Source organism: Micropterus salmoides, unplaced genomic scaffold, assembly GCF_014851395.1.
Source record: "Micropterus salmoides isolate LMB-PRFRI ecotype aquatic unplaced genomic scaffold, ASM1485139v1 Ms_hic_scaffold_7, whole genome shotgun sequence".
Taxonomy (NCBI): Eukaryota; Metazoa; Chordata; class Actinopteri; order Centrarchiformes; family Centrarchidae; genus Micropterus; species Micropterus salmoides.
Genome location: NW_024044459.1, coordinates 9,050,577 through 9,078,484, shown reverse-complemented (window position 1 = coordinate 9,078,484; position 27,908 = coordinate 9,050,577). Strand labels below are relative to the sequence as shown.

Here is a 27,908-nt window from a genome sequence, read left to right as displayed (position 1 = left end):
CTCCAGCTGTTGCTTCTTGGCAGTGGCTGACTTGCCTAACTCCTGGCTAATCCAAATATGAACAATGGTGGAGATGTGGAGGACTTGATGAAGCCTGGTTGCTGTAACTAGCCACCTGTGATGGTACCCACCTGTCACTCAAAGCAGCCATGCCCTTAACTATGCATAACTTAAAGCCTAAATATTGATTTAACGGGTCAGTTATATAACAATGCCGTTCAGTGATCATGAAGGGGAAAATTAGGTATAGAGACGAAAACCTTTTTTGTACCAGGCTGTTAACATGTTTATTTCTGCTCTAAAGTTGAGCATTTTTACATGCACACTTTTGGAACGAGCTTCAATTGGCCATTCAAGGAACTGTTTTTGGCATTTTGTTGTTTGACCTGAAGGCCCAGGTTGTGCAGCGTTTAGTGTAAATGTCATGGATGGAGGGTAGAGAGGTCCCAATAAGGGGGTCTGCTATCTTCACTGTCCTCTGTAGGAACTTCCTGTAGAAGGTGCAGTGGCATGTCAAGACTTGTTTAACTTGGGTGGCACTGACTTATGCAGGGCTGGCAATGAAGAATACATCCGCAAACTTGATATCATTGGAGTCATTTGGCGAAGCAGTCGTGGGTCAGGACCTGGTCAGAATGGCAGTGGGCAAGGCAAACATCCCTGGGGTCTTCACTGAGTGTGGTGGCTGCTAAGGTGCTATTCTGGAGGCATACTGTCTAGGGTCTCTCTGTGAGAAAGTCCAGAATCCAAAGGGAGGTCTGCAGGCTAAGGGGGCTCAACTTCAGTATGAGCTTCTGGGGGATGATAGCATTCTCACATTGGTGTTACCCATGTGTCACAGGGCTAGGTGAAAAGGAAGAGGAAATGACATGGCCTGTGGACCTGGGGGTCAAGTAATGTTGCGAGGCAGGACTTGGCTAGAAACACAAATCACTTCATAGTAGCGTTTCATGGTCTGAGCAGCCAAGGCAGTAGCCGGGTGCAGCCTTGTATGAGTCTCGGGTGTTTGTATGATCCAGATCCAGAATGTTCATCCTTTGCAAAGTTGACATGCTGATGCAGATTTCAGAAGAACAGTTTTGAGATTGCTGTGGTTGAAGCTGCCGTGATGTGCCGATGGCCCCATAGAGAACAGATCTTCTTTACTGTTTGTGCTGGGAGGGATATGTATAGTGCCACAATAATAATGTTGGCAAACACCCACAACAGATAGAAGGAGCAGCCATTTAATGTAAAGTACTGAACAGTGGCTGGAGACCACTGTAGCAGTAATAAAAAAATATATATCTGCAATATGTAAATACAGTAAGTATGTACAAAACTACAAAAAGATCAGCAAGCAGAACAGAATCAAGATTAAAGTGACTGAAACCTTTATTTTGAATTTTGTTGAGGCGGGATGAAAAACATTCATCTTTCTTCTGGATCTGGTTCAGCAGTCTGCAGAGGTGGAGGCTCCTGCTTCTGAATCAGCCTGTTGAGGAGCCGCATCAGATTGGTCAGACGGCTCATCAGAGCTGGATGTCTTCTGACTGCAGAGTTTCCTGAGGGACGGATAAAGCAGCAGCATTTATCAAAGAAAAAAAATACTCAAACCAAGATTATGGTTTAGTTTTATTTATATATTCCCAGACCATCACAGATCATCACTATACAATTGTTTTGGCAAACTTGTTAGCAACATTAGCACTAATTTGGAGTCATTTCATTACTCTCTCCTGAAGGATCAGAATAGTATAAACACAGTATAAAATCTGGTGTTCCCTTTTGCTGTGTAAAGTCTAAACTGAGAGAAAGTCAGCTTTTTAGCCATCAATACTGTAAGCCTGCCTTGTGCATTTGGACAACAGGGACAGGACAAACGGTCCTGGCTCCACAATAGTGGACCAAGCTCCCCAGCAGAAACTTTACACATCTTCTGTTGTAGACTGGAAACACATCTGTTCAGACTGACAATTGGTACCTAAAAACAAAACAAATGTAGCATCTGAAGCAGTTACATATCAAACAAATACAAAATTTAATGAAGTTGATGTACTTGTGTGATTACATTTTTGAAATGTATCCACATGGTTGAAATGCACTTATTGTAGGTCACTTTAGATAAAAGCATCAGCTAAAGCTTATTTTTGGAGGATTCAAGTGCAGAGTGAAACACATTTCCACACAGAAAAAACTGATGTGACCCAACGCTGCCCCCTGCAGGCAAACACGTAAGTCTCCACGTTTTAACAAACCTGTTGAGAGGCAGCTGGGTGCCGGTGGACGGAGCACCAGTCCTGGAGAAGGCTGATTTGTGTTTCCACGTAGGTCGAGGTACGAGGCCGAGGTCACCTGGCCTGTAGCGGGCCATCAGGTACAATGGATCTGTGGCTGTGTTCGGGGTCTCTGCTCTGTGGAGAAGGGACAGGATGAGGGGAACAGGAGCAGACTGTCTTGGCTCAGGATTGATGAGAAGTAACTCTAGCTCTACAGTATTCTTAAATACAGTCTCTCTCTCTCTCATATGTCAATTAGCATTAACAAATTAGAGACTAATTGCACGCAGATTTAATGAATGAGAACAACGTACCATAATGAAACTGTTGTAACTATAATTACACTAGTGGTAAGCTATATATGATGCTATTATCTGAACTTATAATGAATACACTAGTATTACCCTAATCAGATTTTAACAGAAGACAATTGTGAATTAGTTAAATTGTTCTCAATAAGCTGTTGAAATGTTACAAAAAGGCCTACTATAAACAATCTGTAGGCGGACATTAGCCAAATAAAGTGTAACCTATAAATATATTAGTATCATAGTAACATTAAACTTTTTATTAAATGTTATTCAATTTTGTACTAATACACTAATTTATAGTAGTTACCGGCAGGTGGATAGAGCCTCTGCAGTGGACAGATGTACATTTAGCCAGAGCCAGGATGCCAATGTGCAAATATGCCCATCCATACACATTGCCACAGTGCCAACAATTACTTGAATCACCCCCTGCCTCGACCTTCCACCCACTGCAGGTGACCATCTACGACCTGCCCCCACTGTCCTCTTTTTTGAAAACCAAAATATGGTCTCCTAAAATAGTAAAACCTTGATGTGCGGTATAAGAAAGTATATACTAGTTTAGAAATTTTTATATGTTCCTTTTTGAGACTTTCGTTTTGCCTCCACTATATTTTCCATTGTACAAAGTTTTACTCCACTATCCAACGAGGGTTAAAATGAAGGGCAACTGGACTTGGTTGAAGATACTGGAAGACGTTTCGTCCCTTATCCAAAGGACTTCTTCAGTTCTGACTGACTGGCAGGGAAACTCAGCTATTTAACCTCAGTGGGGTCGTTGGCCCGGGTCATCGATACCGCTGGTTCGTTAGTGTTCCTTGTTGCTGTGACGACAGTCGTTACAGTCGTTGAGACTACCTGTGGCCAAGACTGAACGACCATCGTTGGCATCTTCACCTGAGGCCAATAGGTTACGTTTGTTGAGTTTCCTGGGAAGTGATGAAAGGACAGCATTGTAAGTGGGGGATAAGTGGTGGCGTAGACCCCCTCCTCTGTTCAATGACGGCTTCTCGACCCGGGTGTAGATGCTTCCTTGACACTTCTTTCAAACCATCCATCTTCTCTGTCTAAAATGTGCACCTGGTGGTCCTCAAACGAGTGTCCTCTGTCCTTCAGATGTAAGTAGACAGCAGAGTCTTGACCTGAGGAGTTGGCCCTTCTGTGTTGAGCCATGCGTTTGTGTAGTGGTTGTTTAGTCTCCCCAATATACAGGTCTGTGCATTCCTCACTGCATTGGACCGCATACACTAGATTGCTTTTCTTGTGTTTGGGTGTGCGGTCTTTGGGGTGGACCAGCATCTGTCTTAGCGTGTTCTTGGGTTTAAAAAACACAGGGATGTTGTGTTTGTTATAAATCCTCCTGAGTTTCTCTGATACTCCAGACACGTATGGAATCACAATGTTGTTGCGTTTGACCTTCTTTTCCTCCTCCCCTGTAGTTTTGTTCTTCTTGGATCTTGTGGCTGTTTTCACAAAGGTCCATTTAGGGTATCCACAGGCTGTAAGTGCCCCCTTCAGATGGTTCTGTTCCTTCTCTCTGGCTTGGGCGCTTGTTGGTATGTTTTCCGCTCTGTGGTGCAGTGTTCTCATGACCCCTAGCTTGTGCTCCAGTGGGTGGTGTGAATCGAAGAGTAGGTATTGGTCTGTGTGTGTGTTTTCTGTAAACACCAATCTGCCGGCTCCTGTCCTCTTCAATGTGTACAGCGCAGTCCAGGAAGGCCAAACTGTTGTTGTGAACATCTTCTCGTGTGAACCTGATGTTACTGTCCACAGAGTTTATGTGTTCTGTGAAGGCTTGCACTTCCTGGCTTTTGATTTTGACCCAGGTGTCGTCCACATATCTGTACCAGTGGCTCGGTGCTGTTCCTGTGAAGGAGTTGAGGGCTTTACTCTCCACTTCTTCCATGTAGATGTTTGCCACAATCGGGGATACCGGTGAGCCCATGGCACAGCCATGCTTCTGTCTGTAGAATCCACCGTTGTACTGGAAGTAGGTGGTGTTTAGACAGAGGTCGAGTAATTTGCAGATTTGGTCAGGGCTGAGGCTGGTTCTGTTGTCCAGGGTGTTGTCTTGTGTTAGCCGTTTCCTAACGGTTTCTACTGCCTCTATGGTGGGGATGCAGGTGAACAAAGAAGTCACGTCATAGGATACCATGGTTTCATCTGAATCCAGTTTTAGTCCTCGAACTTTGTTTACAAAGTCAATAGAGTTTTGAATGTGGTGAGGCGTGTTTCCCACCAATGGAGCTAAGATGGTGGAAATGTGTTTGGCAATGTTGTAGGTGACCGAGTTAATGCTGCTGATAATCGGCCTGAGTGGGGCTCCTTCTTTGTGAATCTTGGGTAGTCCATAAATGCATGGAATAGATTCTCCAGGATACAAACGGTAATATTGTTCACGGGTGATGGTGTTGTCCTTCTGTAACTGTTGTAGACATTCTATGGCCTTTTTCTTGTATCCGCTGGTTGGGTCTCGTCTCAGTGTCTCATACGTCCAGTTGCCCTTCATTTTAACCCTCGTTGGATTACTATGACCTGGATGACTGAGAATCTTCATAGACATTTTACTCCACTACATTTATCACATAAACATTCTACAATTAGCATAAGATAAGCTCATAAATTATGACCAATATCACTTTTCTTTGTCTCTTCTTTATTTACAGGAAAAGAAAATATGTTGTTGAAATACCCTAACTACTCAAAACTGTTTTTTTCTAAATATATTAGACATATAAGAAGAGACAGAACATTAAAAGCATGGATAAGAACTTATTTCACTGTGTGTTTATGACTTTATAGCCTTATTTAGAGAGAAATGCATTGTATGAATATTTTGACGAGATCGCTCAACAGCTAATCTGATTCCGGTGGGAGTCAAACCTCAGCGGGACTCTGGTCCAGCCCACTGTGCGGCTGTGAGGAAACAGCTGCAGTGTGTTCTGGGTTTTTCTAAACAGGTAAACAGCAGCCAGCAACACCACCATCATCACAAGTCATACAATTAAGAGAATCCATCCGGTGACGAGTACTTCCAGTACCTGGCTGGTTCAGGGCCACAGGCCAGCGGCTTCTGTCCTCGACTACTCTTGTCAGTGGAGTCCTTGAGGGCGGAGTCTGCTCCCGGGGGGGCGGTGCTCTCTAGGACCTCCAGCAGTCTCTGCATCTTCCATCGAGTCTCAGACCTCTTTTCTGAGTCCTGCAGAGGACAAGGAACACACACCAGAGCTTCACAAATCAAAAATAATCTATTGGTTGTGATCAAACGGCAACCTCTGGGGCTGAAAAAAGATGCCAACACAGAAGTGCCAAAAACTTCGGCTTGATTGAAAAGTGGGTCAATTTCCATGGACACCAGTTTAAATTATATTAAAAGGGGCTATATGTAGTTTTTTATTGAAATGAATCAACTTTATTTGTGTGAATGGGTTGTAATCTCACATAAAAACGATCCACAAGCCAGGTTTTACTGTTGGCTCTGACGACCAGTATGCCTAATCCTAAGTGAAGACTTTTGTATTCTACACCACAGTTAACGAGATGGAGTATGGATAAAAACCATCAAACTGTTTTATGTGCTATAGCCCTTCAGGATGAACGAGAATCAGATCGACATCGGGTGAAAACACAGTCAACATCAGAAATGCTTGAGAGATCTCCGCTTTGTTTTTGGAACCAACAAAACCGACACAGAGTTTGCTGACACCAAGCAGTTGCTAATGTTATCTGGTGCAAAATACTATAACTTTAGCTGTATGGCTTTCCACATTACTTCACCGGCGATACATATTAATATCCTTTGCACCACCGGTATTATGTCAAAGTGTTTATTTTAGCCTGCAAGAAGTGATGTAACAGTTCAAAGCAAATGTGGAGCGTTGTGTTTATACTAGCCTATAGCGAGGCTACAGCAGGGGAAGCCAGCTACGTTAGCACAGATCTGCCGCTGTTTGCTTTGTAACACTGAATTTAGATTTATTGTCTTTTTACCGATACTCAGGTACACAGCTTCTCCACCGTCTCAGTCAATGTAACTATGTGACAAAGTATACAATACTGCAACATAACAACGCAGGATAACAACACAGTAGAAGACCCATTCACTACAGTAATGTTACTTGCTGCGGTCTAACTGTTATAAAGTGTGGCAACAATCCCATTTATAATATTGAGGCCTGATCTCTAACCGTTTTGTTTTCATCTAGTACATTTAGATGTGCTCACATTGCTGAGCCCCCTGGTGAAAGATACACAAATATTAACGTTAGTTATTGAAAAACAGCAAATGAGCTAACACCGACATATCACGTTAGCTAAATGCAGTCAGTGTTACGTTATCATGTAACGAGCACAGTTTACTTCAACCTCAAGCTGATAAAAATATTACTGTAACTGTAAACTACATTTTTCTGGATTTGTTTTAGGTTTTGGAAAGTGAATAAATCGTGCTTCTCCTTTCAGCCTCAGTGGGGGCAGTGATTGTAATTATTACTAGTGCCCCAGGAAAAGTATTTGATATCTTAGAAAAATACATAAAAAAAAAAAAAACTAGAATACAACACATTTCGCATCGAATCAATGGAGCACACCCATGAAAGTGTCAGACCTCAATTAGAGCATGTGTTATACCGTGCTGTGATTGGCCGGCTGCGTATTTGGGGCAGAGCGAAGGGTCATTTAAGGATGTGGCTGCTTTGAGTGACAGGTACGTGTCCTCTCATGTGGCGAGCTGCTAGGTGGGCAACATTTGGCCTACCACAGCTCTACCTCTTTGCCCATAGAGTCAGGAACTGTGAAGATGGTGATTGCCGGAGCTGCTGGGAGCCGCCCACACTGAGCTTCACAATGGGCCTTTCTCATTTCTTTACTTTGTGGCTCCTCACCTCCTAGATCCTCCATCCTCCTGCCTGAAACTGTTTGGAGTAAAGGAGCCATCCCCTGATCACTCCTGAGCTCTATTACAGTGTCTAAACATGTTTTTCAGAAGCTAAAAGTTTAATTCTGTTTCCTCTGGAGAGTTTCCTCTGTTTATTCAGCTACAACAGCTTTTAGTTTAGCTGCTTAAAGTTTCAGTGTGTAAGATTTAGTGGCATCTAGAGGTGAAGATGTGATTGCAGCCAAGTGTCTAGTCTACCATTGCCCCCACACAGAGCGTAGGACAGCTACGGTGGCTGACACAGCACAAAAGGTGTCTCTTCTGAGACAGCAGAGAGTAGCCAGTCAAGAAATTAGGTTTCTTTAGATAGATATATTAAATTATATTTATTTAATTATTAAACCATATGTTATTGTAACTTGGCCACTAATGTAGCAGACCTCGACTACGTAAAATTTTAATACAGTTATGAAAATTAATATTTCCGGGAATATTAATTTATACCTCGAAATTAGGAGCACCACCTAAAGATTTGCTTGTCCGCCCAAGGCTTTAGGTCCTTGAGTATAGCCTGAGAATTATACCAAGTTCTGGTAATTCATGAAATAGTAAGGTCAATCAGTCAGTCTCAGATCTGAGCGTAAGTTCTATGTATAGGGACTTACTTCCGAATAACACACATACATACATCGCTGTGCTCAAGGTGAATTTATTAACTAACAAAAGAGGGTACAATAGTGGGTAAATGTGGTGATATTACAGGGATAACAATTAATATGACAACCAGGAGGTACTAAAACAGGTTAGCCTATGTAAGGTTCGATTGAATTTCAGTTTATATTGTAGAGGGAGAGAATTCTACGAGTATGAGGGAACGAATGACCGAAATTGGGTTGCAGATTTAGTTTGACTAATCTAAGGGTTATTAACTGTGGATGGAGCCCATAGAACACGAACGAGTCACAGAGGGTTGTTTGTTTTGCCCTACCGTTGCCGCAGGTCCCGTGGCGAGGCTCGACTGCCGGCTCGGGAAGTCGGTTCTGGCCCGACCCCAGTGGCGTTTTCGAGTTGGGTTGAAACCGGTGGATTGGGTCCGGAGTCCTCTTGTGGGAAGCGCTTGCAGCAACAGGGCTGTCAGCCAAGGCTTTTGCTCTGATCTCAGTTCATTTGGTGTCGCTATAGGCCCACTCAGGGTTCTGTCGTCAGAGCCGTGGTTTCATTTATTCAAGGCCATAAATGAAGGCTTCTGAGTTTCTGGTCCAAAGTTGCTCACAACGGTCGGATGAGGTTGCAACAACAAAATCAAATAAACTCACACATTCACCGTAGGTTCGCGAGGCCTCTGGAATATAGGCTATTTAATGTTGCTGAGGTTAAACAGGCAGCTCCAAACAGAATAAAAAAAAAAATCAAATCTCCCGCTAAGAAATTTAGAATTCAGGATCGTAGCTTTCTCAGCTCGTCTGAAGGAGATTTAAGTACGAAACAAAAATCGGAACTTCAAAAGTAAAGGAAGTTAAGAGAACGTATACGTTTAGTTTCAAGAAAGTTTAAAAGAAGAGGTTTTCTTTGAAGAGGAAGAAGCTCGAACAACAGACAGCAGGGCCTTTTTATTGATCCCGCTAGGTAGTGTGACGTCATTTTGGGGATGGTCTCCCAAACGTCGCTAAGGTGTTAACTTTTTGGGATAAAGAAATATACGTTGCGCGTATTTCCCTTTAATCTCTCTCTCCACAATATCGGACATTTGGAAAAATACTTAGTTCTAAACATTCGGATAAAGACAGTTAAAACAAGGCTAAACACTATGGAAAAAGGTTATAATGGTTATATAAAACGTAACAAAGCTTGGTTACCTGTCCTCAGTATACTTGCTGGTTACTGGTTTTAACTCGTGAGACAATTTAGATGTAGGCGTGACAGTAAAATTTCGTTTATGCAATTACATGGTGATAGTTAGGCCTACTTAACAATTCTGTCAGTGTAAGCCGAGTTTTAAACACTTGCGTGTTATACCTTTCTTGTCCCCTTGGTGGCGCTTGGGTCACACAAGAAAAGAGTAGACATTCCACTTTAACTGACAGGCTGGTGATGAACACGAGCGCTTCCATGGATAATTTAGTAGGAAATTGTATATGAACATTTAACTGTGGTGAACAACGGTGTGGATTTGTGCATTTTACATTGAATAAATTTGGAGCTACCCTAAATTCCTTTCTCCTCCCCAGAGAAGAAGGGGAGGGGTCAAAGTTGCTTTCTCTAAGTGCTATCCCGACCATAAAACTGGCACCTTTTTGATCCCGAAGCTGATAACGCGGGGCCTGACTGTTAAGCTGACAAAGGGACACGAACCAGCCATTGGCATCTCCCTGAACAGCCTATCAAAACTGGCCCCCCACACACGTTTCCGTGGCAACTGATGGTCCGATCTTTGATTTAATCCAAGCTTTCCTCATGTAACCTGAGCTCCCCCAAGTGGACGAAATAAGTATTACATGCCCTCGTCGGAAATGCCGTTAAATGTATAAATATCCTGACCAATAATGTGACAATTGTTTCCTGTTACCAAATGCCTAGAACAGTACAACCGTTCAACCATTGAGGTTGATTGTGGAAAATATTTGATTATAATACGCGCAAATAGATTTCTTTTCTTTAGACATTAAGTTTAGAAAGGCAGTCCCTTGGGAAACCTGAGACGCCCCCTGGGGAACCACGCCCCAGGCAACAAAAGAGCAACACACGACCTCGCTCTCTTCTCTTCGCTGTTGGCTCTCTTCCACTCTGCTCTGCTCGCTGGACGCTTCGGCACGCGTGTGGCGTGCCTCGCCAGGCAACGCCCAGACTCGGCCAGCGAGACCGGCCTTTTGTTCGCCTGAACTACACACGTGAAGTGCCGCGACATCGATCTGCTTTCAGTTTGTTTTATTTTCTTTATTTCTTTTGCTTGTTAAAGTTATCAGTTCGTTAAGTTACACTGGACTAATTCAGGAACGACCAAGTTCCATTTTAAGCCTTTTTCGTCGAGCCAACTTCACCGAGGTCAGACCAAGCCACGTGGTCTCGCCAGCTACAACGAAGGAAACCTGAAAACAGCCGAATTGCCAGACGGAGGAGGCGTCTTCAATCAGACACGGAGAACCCCGGAGAATCCCTAGCAAAAAGCCAGGATCAGCAGCTAGAGTGGACCCGTCAACACACGTTCTGTGATCAGATGTCCATTTTAACTCCTAAATTATAGCATTACTTTACTTTCAGTAGCTCTTCTATGCCGTATGAGTCAAATGCTTCCCACAATCGAACCTCCAGGCTCATTGTTCAGCAAATGTTTATGTTCCCTGTATCCAGCCATCTTTTTATCACCTTAGTTAGAGAATAAATTCACTGTAATATAATCAAGAGCTGTGTGTGTTGCCTATTTCTAGTTCCTGCCAAGAGAATTGACCCTTTAGATATGAGACTGACTGACTGATTTAAGATAATTGAGTGATTATTAACTAACTGATCACTAGTAATAATTGTATAATTATTCAAAACTACCTAGAGGTCCGGAGACTCTAGGATTATAACAACTCCGGTGGTGCCCTGAAACAGGAATAAAATTAAATAAAATGATTTTATGAATCTTAAAAATTCATAATTGGGTATCAATTCTCATAAATTTATTAAATTGCATGACTAAAATTTAGGTCTGCTACATAACTAAAGCATTAGTTAATACTGAACAGACAGTGATTACTAGGGAGTAACAGGGATGAATTAAAACAACTAGTTCAAGATTACTTTCTTATGGGTCTGCTAGTCTTCAAACATCACTAAAGGATAACAACAGGGTTATTACTTACTAAACTCAGAGGCAAACACCGCTGCTCACTTAGCAAGGTTATTATTTAATCAGAATAAACACAGTTATAATGGAACCTTGCTTGGTTCGAGAAACAGGGGTTTTTATGGTCTCTCTTCTCTGCATTCCTGGCTTATCGCACCGGTTATCAGAGAATGAAATGGTGGTTTATGGCTCAGCCATTCTGTGGAGAGAAAAGAGTCAGGTAGAGGCTGGAGGTGACCTGCTGGAGGGAGAAGGGGTCAGATCGCCCCCTTTCCTGTCCTGTGGACTGTCTTTAGTGACACCTTTACGGCTAGAAAGGTTCACTAAGGCTCTTTGAATACACAATCCTTAAGCGATTCATTGTCTGATTGAGTCTCTTTCGGTCCTTACCAAACACCAGGCGATGTCTTTGGGTTTTACATGTGAAAAGGTCAACTCTCGGGGAGGAAAACTTCCCTCCCTCTTTTGACACCACCTGACCTTCTTTGAAGTGCGTCTGGTTGAGTTCACAACACTAACAAATAATGGAAATGTAAGCCAAGAATGTGTAACATTGTCACTGTTTCTGCACCACGGTCCTTTATAAACCACACAACAGATGAAGTTTATGCATACACTGACAAGGGAAACATGTTTATTCGCTCTGTGATTATGGACCTTCACCAAAACTGCCCAAACAGCAATAAATATGGCCCGCGGCCAGATTATGTTGCTTTGATTGCAGCAAAAAATAAAAATAAATAAATAATTTGATAGCAGTGCTGAAATAGATCTCAATCATGACAGCATGAACAACATTAAAAGAGTCTGTAGCCTGCTTGACTCACCTCTGAAAGAGCCATCAGAAAACGTGATTCCCCCAAATGTCCTCTGCCTGGAGATACTGGGAAATGCAAACGCGTCGGTTGATGGATGTGAATCAAACACCGAAACACACACACTGCAGCACATGTTGTAATGTGAGCATGAATCCATTTGTTGAAGAGAGAAAAAAAAATTGTCTCAAGGTGAGATCAAACTGACAACTGGTGGTAGGTGGAGGTGAGAGCTTTACCTACTGAGCTAACTGGATACTATAACAATCACTTCGTCATATATTCTCACCCACCATCTAATGTACAAAAAAAATTGCTCCGATGCAAACTTATTTGCAACACTAACGTGCTCCGTAGTACTGATTGTCCGTATTCAGCTACTGTAAAAACATGACAGCACAACATGGCGACGTCCATGGAAGGGGGTGCCCGCCGTTATGTAGATAGAAATGACTCATTCTAAGGTAATAAAAAGACCACTGAAAACATAGTTATGGATATTATATTGCATTTCTGTCAATAGATCCTCAGAAATATTGCACACTGAACCTTTAATGTCCTACAATATTTGCTGTGAAATTACTGCACGCATGGAAATGTTTAAAAGGCTGAAAGAAGCCTCTCCATTCATCTATTGTCAACTGCTTATCGTGCGTACAGGGTCATGGGGGGCTGGAACCAATCCCAGCTGACATACAATCCCAGCTGACATCGGGCAAAAGGCGGGGTACACCCTGGACATGTCGCCAATCCATTGCAGGGCCACACATAGACAAACAACCAGTCACACTCACACTCTTTAGAGTTTAGAGCCACCAATCAACCTAGCCTGCATGTCTTTGGACGGTGGGAGGAAGCCGGAGCACCCAGAGAGAACCCACGCAGACACAGGGAAAACATGCAAACTCCACACAGAAAGGCCAGGGCAACCGGGGTTTGACAGCAGCCTCTCTTATGATGTAAATCATTAAAGAAAACAGTCATGGGTCATTACTTACATTACTTAACTTAATTAGCTTAATTTACTTAACATCAGGACTATAAAGTCAGATTTGAGTCGTACCTGTTCACATAAGTAAGAATTAAAGTTATTTCCTTAACACCAAAGTGGATCAGAAAATGTGATTTGACTTAATCAACCACATTATAGCCTATAGACAGATGCCCCTCAGAATAAACAGGCCTGAAAGTCAGTTATTTTTTCAAAAGCAATTGCTTGTTAAAAAAACAGCCAATTACATGGCAGCAACTCAATGCATTTAGACATGTAGACATGATCAAGACAACTTGCTGAAGTTCAAACTGAGCATCAGAATCGGGAAGAAAGAGGGTTTAAGTGACTTTGAACGTGGCATGGTTGTTGGTGCCAGACGGGCTGGTCTCATCTACTAGGATTTTCATGCACAACCATCTCTAAGGTTTACAGAGAATGGTCCAGTGAGAAAAATGCCTTGTTGATGTCAGAGGTCAGAGGAGAATGGGCAGACTGGTTCAAGATGACAGAAAGGCAACAGTAACTCAAATAACCACTCGTTACAACCGAGGTATGCAGAATACCATCTCTGAACGCACAACACATCTAATCTTGAAGCAGACGGACTACAGCAGCAGAAGACCACACCGGGTGCCACTCTTGTCAGTTAAGAACAGGAAATTGGGGCTACAATTCACACAGGCAATAGAAAATTGGACAATAGAAGATTGGAAAACCTTTGTTTGGTCTAATGAGTCTCGATTTCAGCTGTGACATTCAGTAGCTTACAACATGAAAGCATGGATCCATCCTGCCTTGTATCAACGCTTCAGGCTGGTGATGGTTGTGTAATGGTGTGGGGGATATTTTCTTGGCACACTTTGGGCCCCTTACTACCAACTGAGCATCGCTTAAATGCGACAGCCTACCTGAGTATTGTTGCTGAGCATGTACATCCCTTTATGACCACAATGTTCCCATCTTCTGATGGCTACTTCCAGCAGGATAATGCACCATGGCACAAAGCTCAAATCACCAGAAACTGGTTTCTTGACCATGAAAATGAGTTCACTGTACTCCAGTGGCCAGTCACCACATCCCAATCCAATATGGGTGGTGACGGCGCAGTGGTTTAATGATGGTGCAATGGATAATACGCTTGCCTTTGGTGTAAGAGACCTGTGTTCAATCCCCCACTGTGAGCCACTGACCATTGTGTCAAGACACTTAACCCCTCGTTACTCCAGAGGCGTGCGACCTCTGACATGTATAGCAATTGTAAGTTGCATTGGATAAAAGTGTCAGGTAAATGTAATGCTGTGTATTAACTTATTGAGAGAAAACTGGTAGTTCTATGTAAAATCAGACGTTGAGCCAAAATGGCATGATCCTTGTTTTGCTGCGAAGCTTCGACTGTGAGATTGACAGTCAAATCAGGCTCCGCTCATCGAAGCATCGAATCGTCGAGTATTCGGGGTAAGCCCTAACTTTTCCTCTTGCATTTACATATGAAATTGACCAAATTGACCAGCTACAACATTAAAATACTGCTGACTTGTTAATGATAATAATAATAAATAACTACTAGTAACTGATGTGAAAGGGAAAATTCTGTGCAGGTATTTTTACTTTTGATATCTAGGAACGTTCAGCTCTTTCTAATAAAAAACGTTATTTGTAATGGAGTATTAAGTTTTACTTGACTTGCATCATCTTGTCACAAGATCTCTGACGTAATTGCTGACGAAATCTGCACTCTGCGCATGCGTTGGCGTCTGTAGCCACCTGTCGGAAGCTCCGTCTTGAACCGGACTCTTATCCAGTTTTAATCCACTTTTTCGTTACATTTTTTATATCCTTTTATTTAACTTAACTTTATTTAAGTTTTACGTGGGTTAAGGCTTTTAGTCATCCGACATGGATTTTAAGATAGATGACCGTAAAAACGCGATCAACGCTACTGATCGCAACAAAGCTCCGGTGACTATGCAAGCCGAGATAACTCTGCCCCTTGAGGACTGCTCACTCCTTAAGAAAGCGAACAAGAAGATTGCTGACCTTATGGAAGACATCCGACGACTTTCAGAGGAACTCAAAGAGAAAGATTCCCTGCTGACTGGCTTTATGGATGTAGCTTCAGTACAAGCCAAACAGATTGTTTCTCTTAGCGCAACCGCTAACATCCAGGACACCGTGTTTTGGGACCCCTCTAGTCTTCCCAGGCTTTCATCCTGCTCGACTCCGAAGCATCAGTCAACCTGGGCTGAAGTGGTGGTCCGTGGCTGCAAGAGAGGCTCGGATGGGGCTGCCTCTCCTCCGGACATCGGCCTCTCCAACCGCTATGCAGCCTTGTCTAACGACACTCCGGTCCATCCAGCGGATTCACCTGCGGCTTCGAGTCTCCCTGATACGGATCTCTTTCGGCGCACAGTGCCTGCCGACACTGTTGCATCTCCGCCACCGGCTACATCTCCTGCACTGGGCCGCCGGTCTGCCGCCGGACTTGATCGGCGGCCGTCATCCCGGTCAAAAACCTCCGCTTCTCGACGTAGGATCCTGAAGGAGGCTGTGCTCAGACGCTCCGGAGGCCGTCTCCACCCTGCACCGTCGGGTAGCCCTTCTCTCAGGTCTGTTACTGCTACTCCAACACAACACTCGGCAGCTCACACACTCCATCCTCAGTCCGCACGCAGTGTTGAAGCAGATTCTGCTCAGTCCTGCTCTGGATCCCAACAACCAGCATCTCCTCGTCCTCTTTTCTCCCCAACCACACTAATAATTGGTGACTCCATAACCAGAAACCTCCGTTTCTTTAACGCTACCACTCGCTGCTTCCCCGGTGCCACCACAGCTGACATTTTAAAAAAACTCCAGGACCTGATGCCGTCGCTCCCGTCCTCCATCACAAGAGTGATAGTCCATGTCGGAACAAATGACACAGCTCTTCGGCAGTCTGAGCTGACAAAATTAGATTTTAACCGTCTCCTTAACTTTTTAAAGCAGTGCGGAAAGTCCGTTTTTATCTCTGGTCCCATTCCCACAGTCGGTCGCGGTGCTGGCCGCTTCAGTAGACTCCTTGGCCTCCACGACTGGCTCCAGTCCGCCTGCAGGGCTCACCGTGTGTGTTATGTGGATAATTTTAATATTTTCTGGCAAAGAATGTCTCTTTTTAAGACAGACGGACTTCACCCAAACAAACGGGGCTCAGAAATGTTAGCTGCGCACATACAGCATGTGGTGCGGTCCACACATGACTTACGTGAATGACTCATCATTCATGCAGCACACCTGGACACACCACCACTCACAGAACAGATCTCTGCCTCACTGCCACAAACAACTGTCTCCACCTGCTGGCATGTAAAGCCGTCTGCTCCCAGCGCTGTTCCACAGACTTCTATTCCTGTCATCATCACGCATAGACCAGTAAACCGAAATGTGCACATCCCACACAGAAATATTAGTAATCTCTTAAGGATTAGGACAACTGCACCAACTCCAGCACCCAGAACAAACTCATTTAAAATGGCTCTCTTCAATGTGAGATCACTTTCAAGTAAGACTTTTATCTTAAATGATTTTATCTTGTCTGCAAATCTAGATTTTATGTTTTTAACTGAATCCTGGTTGCAAATGAATGACTATAGCCAGCTAGCTGAACTGTGTCCGCCTCAATATGATTGCTTTAGTCAACCGAGGGTCAGTGGTCGTGGTGGTGGGCTAGTGAGCGTGTATAGGAAAAATTTTAAATGTCATCAAGTACGCTGTGATGAATTTAGCTCCTTTGAAGTTCTCACTCTTAAAGTTGGAGGGCTGCAACCTATCATATTTGTTATAATTTATCGCCCCCCAAAACCGCCTGGAGGATTTTTATCAGAACTTCCTGAATTTTTATCTACTCTGGTTTTAAATTATGACAGAATTGTTCTTTGTGGCGATTTTAATATTCATGTTGATGACCCCAAAATGTTAATGCAGCTGACTTTTTAAATTTGGCCACTTCTTTAACTTCAAACAACATGTCAAAAGGCAAACACATAACCGTGGTCATACACTGGACTTGGTTTTTACCCTGGGTGTCAGCATTTCCTCTGTGGAATTAGTGGACATGACCATATCTGACCACAGATGTATTGTTTTTAGCTGCGATTTGCCTGTTACTCATGCCGCCTCACCAAGCTCCGTGTGTTGTCGCATCTTTAATGAACAAAGTGTTTCAAAGTTTTGCGCAGTCTTTCAGAGCCAAAGCCAACACCTGTCTGATTCCAACACCAACAATCTGGTTGATCACTTCAATCATATCTGCTTGTCGTCACTAAATATTACTGCTCCTCTAAAGGTTAGGCCTACGTCTAAAGCTAGTAAGCAACCCTGGATAAATGACAGCATTCGCAGCCTAAAAAGGGAATGCAGGAAAGCAGAGCGCAGATGGAAAAAATCCAATCTCCAAGTCCATTACCTCAGTCTGAAGGATTTATTAATTAACTACAATAACATGGTTAAGGATGCGAGAACACACTATTTTTCTGAACTCATTACTACACATAAACACAATCCCAGGTTTCTGTTTAAGACTGTGGATCAGCTGGTAAACCCAACCCCTCCTTGTGCCTCAGCTGGAAGTAATGATGACTGTGAATTGTTTTTATCTTATTTTACCAATAAGGTGGTGTCAATCAGAGCCTCTATTACCCCCGTGGCCTCTTACTCAGAGGTTCCTCACCAGCAACAACAGAGTTTTAACCACTTTTATCCCATCGACTTGTCTGAGCTTTTAAAAACAATATCACAAATGAGAGTGTCCTCCAGCCCACTTGATATAATACCTACAAAATTTTTACTAAAAGTAATAGATTCTGTTGGGCCCCATTTGATCTCTGTTTTCAACAGCTCCCTATCTACTGGTTGTGTCCCTGATTATTTTAAAACGGCTTGCGTGAACCCACTTTTAAAGAAACCTGGTTTAGATCCCTCCCTCCCACAAAATTTTAGACCAATTTCAAAACTGCCTTTTATTGCAAAGATTCTAGAAAGAATTGTGTCCAAACAGCTGCTCACTGTGCTGGAAAATAACAAAATATTTGAAAAGTTTCAGTCTGGTTTTAGGAAGTACCACAGCACTGAGACTGCCCTGCTTAAAGTCACCAATGACCTTTTAATGTCTGCTGATGAAGGTATGTGCTCAGTCCTTGTACTCCTGGACCTTAGCGCTGCTTTTGACACCATTGATCACAACATCATGTTAGACAGACTGAGGCACTGGGTGGGGATCTCTGGTACTGCTCTAGAATGGTTTTCATCCTACCTGTCAAATAGGAAGTTTTGCGTGTCTGTAAACAACTATGTCTCTTCATTCTGTCCAGTTAAATATGGTGTGCCTCAGGGGTCGGTCTTAGGACCCATTTTGTTTTCCTTGTATCTGCTTCCCCTTGGACATATTATCCATAAACATGGCATTTCTTTTCATATTTATGCTGATGACACACAAATATACTTGCCTGTCAGATCCACAGACCCTGGAATGCTGAGTTCACTTAACAACTGCCTTTGTGAAGTTAAAAAATGGATGTCAAATAATTTCCTCCAGCTGAACTCAGACAAAACAGAAATCCTGGTCATCGGGTCCCAGCAGATGGCAAATCAAATACTACCATCTGCTGGTTCCCTAGTAAATCACATTAAGCCTGTGGCAAAGAACCTTGGTGTTTGGTTTGATAGTAATTTAAATTTCGAGCAGCACACCACAAAGCTTGTTCAATCATGTTTTTATCAACTTAGAAATATAGCTAAAATTCGATCTATGTTAACTTTTAAGGACACCGAGACCATTTTACACGCCTTCATCTCATCACGCCTGGATTATTGCAACAGCCTTTTCACCTGTTTAACCCAAAAATCTATTGATCGACTCCAGACTGTCCAGAACTCAGCTGCCAGGCTTTTAACCAGAACAAAGAAATATGACCACATTACTCCTATTTTAGCTTCATTACACTGGCTCCCAGTATGTTTTAGAATTGACTTTAAAATTCTATTGATCACTTTTAAAGCTCTTCATGGCCTCTCGCCTTGTTATATTTCTGACCTTTTAGTCCCATACGCACCAGCACGTACCTTGAGATCCTCGGGCAGAGGTCTGTTGTCTGTTCCAGAGTCTCGACTGAAAACTAAAGGGGACAGAGCGTTTGCTGTCAGGGCCCCGAGGCTCTGGAACAGCCTGCCCGAGGAAATCAGGTCGGCTAAGTCAGTGAACTCTTTTAAGTCCCTTCTTAAAACATACTTTTATAGGAGAGCTTTTCCCGATCTTATTTGACTCTATTTTATCCCTTTTATTTTATTGTATTTTACTAATTTTATATTAAATTTTCATGCTCTTATCTTTTTTTTGTATTATTCTTTACACTTGTTAAAGCACTTTGTAACTTGTTTTTGAAAAGTGCTCTACAAATAAGGATTATTATTATTATTATTATTAAACATTGTTGGATTGTTTTTGACTTGCTAAAGATCCTTAGTTTATCCTAAAGCATCTGAATATGATAAATATCTCTGGAATACTGCTCCCAAATATAAGATGATATTCCAGAAAATAGAGAAGCTGTACTGATGCTCCTGGTGCAGTTGTTTTCTTACCTCCAGGATGTTTCTGAGAATGATGGCTGCTTCCTGCATGACGCTATCTAGCTGCCTCCTCCTGCTCCTCTCCCTCTGTAGCTCAGCCCTAAGTGGACCTACTTCGGCTGTTTTTTGACGGCATTCCTCGGACACAGAGGCCAGGCGCTGTCTAAAAACAAAATAAGAGAAGGGCAGCTTAAGGTGGGAGGTATAGCTCAGTGGTAGAGTATTTGATTACAGATCAAGATGTCTATGGTTCAACTCCAATGTCCCCTTCATCATCCCTACAGTAATGTCGCTTGGATTATCTGCTTACTGTTGTGAACTGAGGCGGCCATAAGTAATATAATGAAATGCGATATACTTAATATATTATTATTATTAATGGAAAGTATGAAAGGATGAAACTTTTACCTTAGAGTCTCTTCCTCAGCCATCATGTGCTGGTGGTTGATGCTAGAGTCCTTTAGCTTCACATCCAGCTGCCGGCACTTCTTCGTCAGCTGCTCCACCTCCTAAAGAAACGAAGATGTTGAATGAATTTGGAGATTTTTATTAATCAAAAATGGAGGACATGGTAAAGGAAGGTCTACCTTGTGTATTTGTTAGAACAGACCAATTTCAAACGGAACATATTTGTATTAAAATATTGTGAGAAAAATAGAGGGTGAAAGTAAAAACAAAATTACGATAATCTACACCAGCAGTAAAAAGAAGTCATTAAATATCACAACGGGATTTGAAATACCAAAGAATACTGAAAAGAAAACAATTTGCAGTGTGCACTGCCTCTTACTTTTAGACAATGTACAGCACTTTAATTTTAAAAGGGATTGAATTATCTATTCAGGATTCTTGACTCGCAGTACATGCTTTTTCTTGTTACTTTCACTGTTTATTGTGACTGTGACCATGTTAGCATTCATAGTATGCTGAAAACTTACATTACGTAGCAAAAAAATAATTTTAATCCTTAGTGGGAGACAGGCTCTCAAGACCAGTGTGCTCCGAAGCGTGTATGATAATAATGGAATTTTAATGAAATGGAATCTGAGGATGACTACCACTTAGATATGAGGAATTAGCTCAAATGGTAGAGCGCTCGCTTAGCATCCGTAGCATGTTGTTACTTGGGTTGTACGCTAAAAGCCTATTCACGTCAACATGAAGAGTGGTATACATAGGCCGGGGAAGTCAGGAAAGGCATGGCGGGAAGAGGAAGGGGCAGCATACTCTGTGAGAGGTAGCAAGATCTATCAAAAACAGAACAGAGGGATGGAAATTCTTATGGGGAATTCAGGCATAACGTCCACTACCTCTTACATGCTAAGACAGTGCACTACCATTTGAACTAACTCCCTTGTGAGTTCCTATTGTAGTCTCCAATTGGGATGTATTGTTCAAAAGAATGTGTGAAGACTAGAGGACTGCAAGACATTTGTTTTTAGTAAATGCGGTGGTGTATAAAGGAGGATGAGAACATTTCTGTTGAGAAACTGACCTTATTGTTCCACACAAGGTTGCTACATTGGAGACAGTTATATTGTTGCCCGTTAAACATGGCAGTTGTTGAGAAACTGCCCTTATTGTTCCAAACAAGGTTGTTACATTGAAGCCAGTTATATTGTTGCCCGTTAAACATGGCAGACTTAAGATAGTTATAGTGCAACAAGGAGGATGAGAACATATCTGTTGAGAAACTGACCTTATTGTTCCATATAAGGTTGCTACATTGGAGACAGATATGTTGTTACCCGTTAAACATGGTAGACTAATGACTCTGTTGAGAAACATGGGAGACTAAAGATGGTTATAGTGCAACAAGGCTGTATCAAGGAGGATGAGAATATTTCTGTTGAGAAACTGACCTTATTGTTCCAAACAAGGTTGTTACATCGGAGCCAGTTATATTGTTGCCTATTAAACATGGCAGATGTTGAGAAACTGACCTTATTGTTCCAAACAAGGTTGCTACATTGGAGACAGTTATGTTGTTAAACATGGCAGATTAATGACTCTGTTGAGAAACATGGGAGACTAAAGATGGTTATTCTGCGACGAGGATGGGATTCGAACCCACGCGTGCAAAGCACAATGGATTAGCAGTCCATCGCCTTAACCACTCGGCCACCTCGTCTGCTGTTGCTTGGATTTTACAGTAACAGTCCGATCCAGGTCACCATTAAGAGTGGTTTACATAGGCCTGAAATGTCAGGAAAGGCATAGCGGGGAGGGGGAAGCAGACGACTCAAGCGTGTGCATTTGACACAGGGGGATTAGCTCAAATGGTAGACCGCTCACTTAGCATGCGAGAGGTAGCGGGATCGATGCCCGCATTCTCCAGCAGCCTTTAATTTCCTCTCTGTTTGTGATCAGAGGAAAATATAAGAGAGTTGACAACCACAGAGAGACTTCTTGCACCAGCTGAACCGAGAACTGCTTGGAGACAACCTGTGGGTCTTTCTTCATAGTCAAGTCTTTACTCCCTTGTGAGCTCAGTGGGGGTCCGCACACTGTGCAATTTACTGCAAGTCTGCTTATCAGAAGGATGGATTTCACACAGCAATGTTTGTGGAATTGTCAGATGTGGTGTTGGATGTAGTGAATGGAAGTGACCATCTTTGCATTGTTCCTCTTTAAAGGTTGTATGACATGATCATTGGGGACGAGGAGGAGTGAGGCGAAGCCACACCAGTTGGTCAACGCACTGGGGAATTAGCTCAATTGGCAGAGTTTACTCTGCGAGAGGTAGCAAGATCTATGCATTTTTCAACTATCTCCTCTTATCAAAAACAGAACAGAGGAAAGGAAATTCTTATGGGGAATTCAGGCATAACATCCACTACCTCTTACATGCTAAGACAGTGCACTACCATTTGAACTAACTCCCTTGTGAGTTCCTATTGTAGTCTCCAATTGGGATGTATTGTTCAACGGAATGTGTGAAGACTAGAGGACTGCAAGACATTTGTTTTTAGTAAATGCGGCGGTGTATAAAGGAGGATGAGAACATTTCTGTTGAGAAACTGACCTTATTGTTCCACACAAGGTTGCTACATTGGAGACAGTTATGTTGTTGCCCGTTAAACATGGCAGACTAATGACTCTGTTGAGAAACATGGGAGACTAAAGATGGTTATAGTGCAACAAGGCTGTATCAAGGAGGATGAGAACATTTCTGTTGAGAAACTGACCTTATTGTTCCGAACAAGGTTGTTACATCGGAGCCAGTTATATTGTTGCCCGTTAAACATGGCAGATGTTGAGAAACTGACCTTATTGTTCCAAACAAGGTTGCTACATTGGAGACAGTTATGTTGTTGCCCGTTAAACATGGCAGACTAATGACTCTGTTGAGAAACATGGGAGACTAAAGATGGTTATAGTGCAACGAGGCTGTATCAAGGAGGATGAGAACATTTCTGTTGAGAAACTGACCTTATTGGTCCAAACAAGGTTGTTACATTGGAACCAGTTATGTTTTTGCCCGTTAAACATGGCAGATTAATGACTCTGTTGAGAAACATGGGAGACTAAAGACAGTTATTCTGCGACGAGGATGGGATTCGAACCCACGCGTGCAAAGCACAATGGATTAGCAATCCATCGCCTTAACCACTCGGCCACCTCGTCTGCTGTTGTTTGGTTTTTACAGTAACAGTCCGATCCAGGTCACCATTAAGAGTGGTTTACATGGGCCTGAAATGTCAGGAAAGGCATAGCGGGGAGGGGGAAGCAGGCGACTCAAGCGTGTGCATTTGACACAGGGGATTTAGCTCAAATGGTAGAGCGCTTGCTTAGCATGCGAGAGGTAGCGGGATCGATGCCCGCATTCTCCAGCAGCCTTTAATTTCCTCTCTGTTTGTGATCAGAGGAAAATATAAGAGAGTTGACAACCACAGAGAGACTTCTTGCACCAGCTGAACCGAGAACTGCTTGGGTCTTTCTTCATAGTCAAGTCTTAACTCCCTTGTGAGCTCAGTGGGGGTCCGCACACTGTGCAATTTACTGCAAGAAAGTTGAGAAACATGGGAGACTAAAGATGGTTATAGTGCAACAAGGCTGTATCAAGGAGGATGAGAACATTTCTGTTGAGAAACTGACCTTATTGTTCCAAACAAGGTTGTTACATTGGAGCCAGTTATGCTGTTGCCTGTTAAACATGGCAGATGTTGAGAAACTGACCTTATTGTTCCAAACAAGGTTGCTACATTGGAGACAGTTATGTTGTTAAACATGGGAGACTTAAGATGGTTGTACTGCGACAAGGATGTATCAAGGAGGATGAGAACATATCTGTTGAGAAACTGACGTTATTGTTCCGAACAAGGTTGCTACATTGGAGACAGTTATGTTGTTGCCTATTAAACATGGCAGATGTTGAGAGACTGACCTTATTGTTCCAAACAAGGTTGCTACATTGGAGACAGTTATGTTGTTGCCCGTTAAACATGGCAGATTAATGACTCTGTTGAGAAACATGGGAGACTAAAGATGGTTATTCTGCGACGAGGATGGGATTCGAACCCACGCGTGCAAAGCACAATGGATTAGCAGTCCATCGCCTTAACCACTCGGCCACCTCGTCTGCTGTTGCTTGAATTTTACAGTAACAGTCCGATCCAGGTCACCATTAAGAGTGGTTTACATAGGCCTGAAATGTCAGGAAAGGCATAGCGGGGAGGGGGAAGCAGACGACTCAAGCGTGTGCATTTGACACAGGGGGATTAGCTCAAATGGTAGACCGCTCACTTAGCATGCGAGAGGTAGCGGGATCGATGCCCGCATTCTCCAGCAGCCTTTAATTTCCTCTCTGTTTGTGATCAGAGGAAAATATAAGAGAGTTGACAACCACAGAGAGACTTCTTGCACCAGCTGAACCGAGAACTGCTTGGAGACAACCTGTGGGTCTTTCTTCATAGTCAAGTCTTGACTTGTGAGCTCAGAATGTGAATTTGGATTTGGACCAACACCTCTAAGTCTAACCTCCAATTAGAAGTTCAATGATAGTTTCTGCTCCTTTTTTCAGTTTGTTCTTTTAAAAAAACTACCACAAAACAGCGATTAAAAGCTGTTTAGCTCGCGAGATGAGAAAAGCGGCATCGGTTCCAGGTAACTTATTCTTTTACTTTTTCAAAAGAAAAATATGCAATTTCACATAATTTGGGACCATTATTTTTTTAACCATATCTGTGAACAAATAACTGAATTAATAGCTAGAGCACATAATAACTAAACAACAACAACTAGAAAGCATAAGGACTAAGCTTGCTGAAGAATTTTGTCTGCGGAGCGACTACTATTTGATTTTGGAAAAGTTATTAGGGATCCAAGCAGAGAAGCTGCTGGAGCCCTATTGGTTTTGTTCTCATTCTTCTTCTTCTTTCTTTCTTCTTTCTCTCTAAAAGTGTTTGGGCAACAAAAGCTGCTAGATGAAAACTCACCAATAATTGACCTCATGGTGGCGCTATAACAATCAACTTAACTTTTTGGCAATTATCTTGAAAACGGCTTTGTTGAGAACTTCTTTCATCATTTTAATCTCTGGATTCATCTGCATGTTTGCTCCAATGGTCTTCTGCTCTAAAAATGTCAAATTTGCCGACTTTTTATATTTTTTGCGAACTCGTCCCAGACGGTTCGCCAATGGACCCTTCACTAAGCCCGCCCCCCTTAGTTACTGTTCCTAAGTCCAACAAACTGTTGGCGCCGCCACTGTCTATTACTGCACTGCCTGGAGAAATATTGTCAAATTTGTTGGAAAAGTGATCTCAGATAGAAGCAGACAGTTTTGCAGTTGCATTATACATTTGAAGGTTGTATTCAGGCTGTCAAACTGACGTGGAAAAAAAATGAAAGATAGAGGCTAAAGCCTACCAATCACACAGTACAAGTGAACCACCGCATCCCCCGACCACTGAGACAAAAGACAACGATATTAAGGATCAACACTGTACCTGTAAAGCTGGGTAAGCCTCTATTCATTATTGCAATCATTAAAAAGCAGAACAGTATGGCTTTATTACATTACATTCAGTAGGAAGTTAGCTAGCGTTAGCTAACTAACATTACATTAGGAATAATCCACAGCCGACATTTTTCTGGATTTAATTTAGGTTTTACAAAGAGAATAAATCGTACTTCTCCTATCAACCTCTCTGGGTAATGACTGTAACTATTACAAGTGCCCAAGGAACAGCGTTTGACCATATCTTAGAAAAATACAGCCAAAAGCTAGAAAATGACTCTTTTTGCATTGGAGTCAATGGAGCGCATCCATGAAAGTGTCGGACCTCAGTTGAGAAAGTCCTATACTGCACTGTGATTGGCCAGTTTTGTATTCGGGGCGTGGCTTAGCGAAGGGTCAATTGACCTGAAACTTGCACATGATCATCTACGGACATAACTGATCAAAAGTTATCTAAAGAATTTTGATAAGTTGGTCTGTTTTGGGTTTTTTTTATTAATTTTTGTGTCTTTACGTACATTTTTAGATAAATGCCCGTAAATCAAAATTGGCATAATCCATTATAACCAAACTTGAAGCATCTTTTCAGAGCTTTACTTAGCAGTCCTGGGATATTCTTCCACTAGGGGGCACTACACTTGCAAAAAGTTTATACCTCGTAATTCGCTGCATGGATTCGTACAGAATTCGGTTTGTACGATCTAGGGTACCTACTCAGTTGTTGGATAAAAATTGGTAATGATTGCCCAAAGTGGGCGTGATATTTCTCATTTCAAACTTGTAGACTTCACACTGAAAGCAAATTTAATATTGATTTTAATATGATGCCGTTTTGTTAGACATATGAATTCATGCTTTGTCAGGTCTGTCAGCAGGACAACAACTTTTAAAATATTTGTTTTCTGAATGGAGTTTGGATCAATCAGGGCTATGCTATGCTAACCTGTTCACAGTCAAGAACAACGATAGCTGGAATAAAGTTACAGACACACATTTTCGGAACTCACCAGGTAGTTCAACTTCCTCGCTTTCTTTTCTCCAAGTAATGTCCAGCTTTGTCCGGGTTTATATAAATATGAAGTAGTAATCCAGCAGAGCTCCGATGCCATCCGACGCTGGATGTGCACGGAAGCTAGCTACTGAGAAGCGCGAGTGAAGATAAATCAAGTTGTAATCCCAAAAACTAAAGTAAAAAGCTAAATTAATAAAAGCAGTTAACTCTGAGCTCCTTCCGCGGGTAAGTGGCGTAGTTCAGCAGAATCCAGACCGACTATGGGTGTTTATTTGTCTAAAAGCTGCAGCACTGCTGCCCGTAGACTTCCCCGTTCTTTAGCAGCCCTCCGTCGGCCAGCAGATTGTCATTACACCGCTCACCAGGTCCTCTCCAAACAACGCTCCAAAGCCGCCGGTGACGTTTGGACAATTTCATTGCCGATAGGCTTTCACAACATCGTCTCAAGCGGATTTCGCAACAAACGCCTCATTTGCGCCGCCGGGAGAGATTTGAAATTGAAATTTGCGTCTTTGCATTGACTTTGTATGTAATCAAGCTGCCAGAGGTCAATTAAACACTCGCTACACAGCTCCCGATTCCTTACAGGAGCTACTCTGCTTTTATAACAGCACCGTGTGCAAGTGAAAGCATCAGTAGCGTATTGTTTAATGATCGTGGGAAATTTTAGTAGCTCCTGAATGAATATAGGGGAAACACTGTGGTTAGTTACACATATTCTCTAACAAACAGTGAGGCCAGGTCCCACATGAAAAAACAACAGAGACCCTGACCAAGATGCAAAAGACAATATGGGGGTATAGCTCAGTGGCAGAGCATTTGACTGCAGATCAAGAGGTCTCTGGTTCAAATCCGGATACTCCCTCTATAACACTTATACCAAATTGTCAATAGAAGCCCTGTTACCTTCTTGCGGGTGAAACTCTCCTTGGTGATCCCGTTGAGATCTTTCTTCAGGTTATCCATCTCAGCAAAAATGTCACTCTCTCTCGCTTGCAGGGCGTCCTTATCCTTCTGCAGGGCCACATTCTCACTCAGCAGGAAGCTAAGCTGCTCCGACTGCTCGCTGTGCTGAGCCCTCTCCTTCTGAAGAATGTTCGAGGTCATCATCCTAATGCAATCGTCCACAGCATTCTGCTTCTTCTCGATCACCCTGTTGATGGAGGACAGGAGAAGGGAAGGCTAAACATTTACAATTTGCTGACCGTCATTTTAAAGCAACAGTTAAACCAACATTAAAAAGGGAGATCA

At 42.6% G+C, this 27,908-nt stretch overlaps 1 protein-coding gene and 4 non-coding genes across 5 annotated transcripts; 1 reads left to right on the top strand and 4 right to left on the bottom strand.

Annotated features, from left to right (window-relative positions):
* Positions 1-1,212: 1,212 nt before the first annotated feature.
* LOC119891100 (cilia- and flagella-associated protein 157-like) lies at positions 1,213-27,812 on the bottom strand. Its single transcript, XM_038702434.1, has 6 exons — positions 27,564-27,812; positions 20,092-20,192; positions 19,696-19,846; positions 5,611-5,768; positions 2,238-2,393; positions 1,213-1,544 (listed from the first exon to the last, which is right to left on the bottom strand). Exons 1-6 carry the CDS (start codon positions 27,765-27,767, stop codon positions 1,433-1,435), a joined length of 882 nt encoding a protein of 293 aa, XP_038558362.1. The 5' UTR covers positions 27,768-27,812; the 3' UTR covers positions 1,213-1,432.
* trnas-gcu lies at positions 21,733-21,814 on the bottom strand. Its single transcript has one exon. It is a non-coding gene; the product is annotated as a tRNA-Ser (tRNA).
* trnas-gcu lies at positions 23,229-23,310 on the bottom strand. The gene has a single exon. It is a non-coding gene; the product is annotated as a tRNA-Ser (tRNA).
* On the bottom strand, positions 24,184-24,265 carry trnas-gcu. The gene has a single exon. It is a non-coding gene; the product is annotated as a tRNA-Ser (tRNA).
* On the top strand, positions 27,451-27,522 carry trnac-gca. Its single transcript has one exon. It is a non-coding gene; the product is annotated as a tRNA-Cys (tRNA).
* Positions 27,813-27,908: the final 96 nt, after the last annotated feature.

Coding starts and splice junctions, on each gene's coding strand:
- LOC119891100 (XM_038702434.1), bottom strand. CDS start 27,767: ATGATGACCTCGAACATTCTTCAGAAGGAGAGGGCTCAGCACAGCGAG. Junction 20,193..27,563: donor AGAGTTTCACCCGCAAGAAG/GTAACAGGGCTT, acceptor TCGTTTCTTTAG/GAGGTGGAGCAGCTGACGAA. Junction 19,847..20,091: donor GCTGAGGAAGAGACTCTAAG/GTAAAAGTTTCA, acceptor TTTTGTTTTTAG/ACAGCGCCTGGCCTCTGTGT.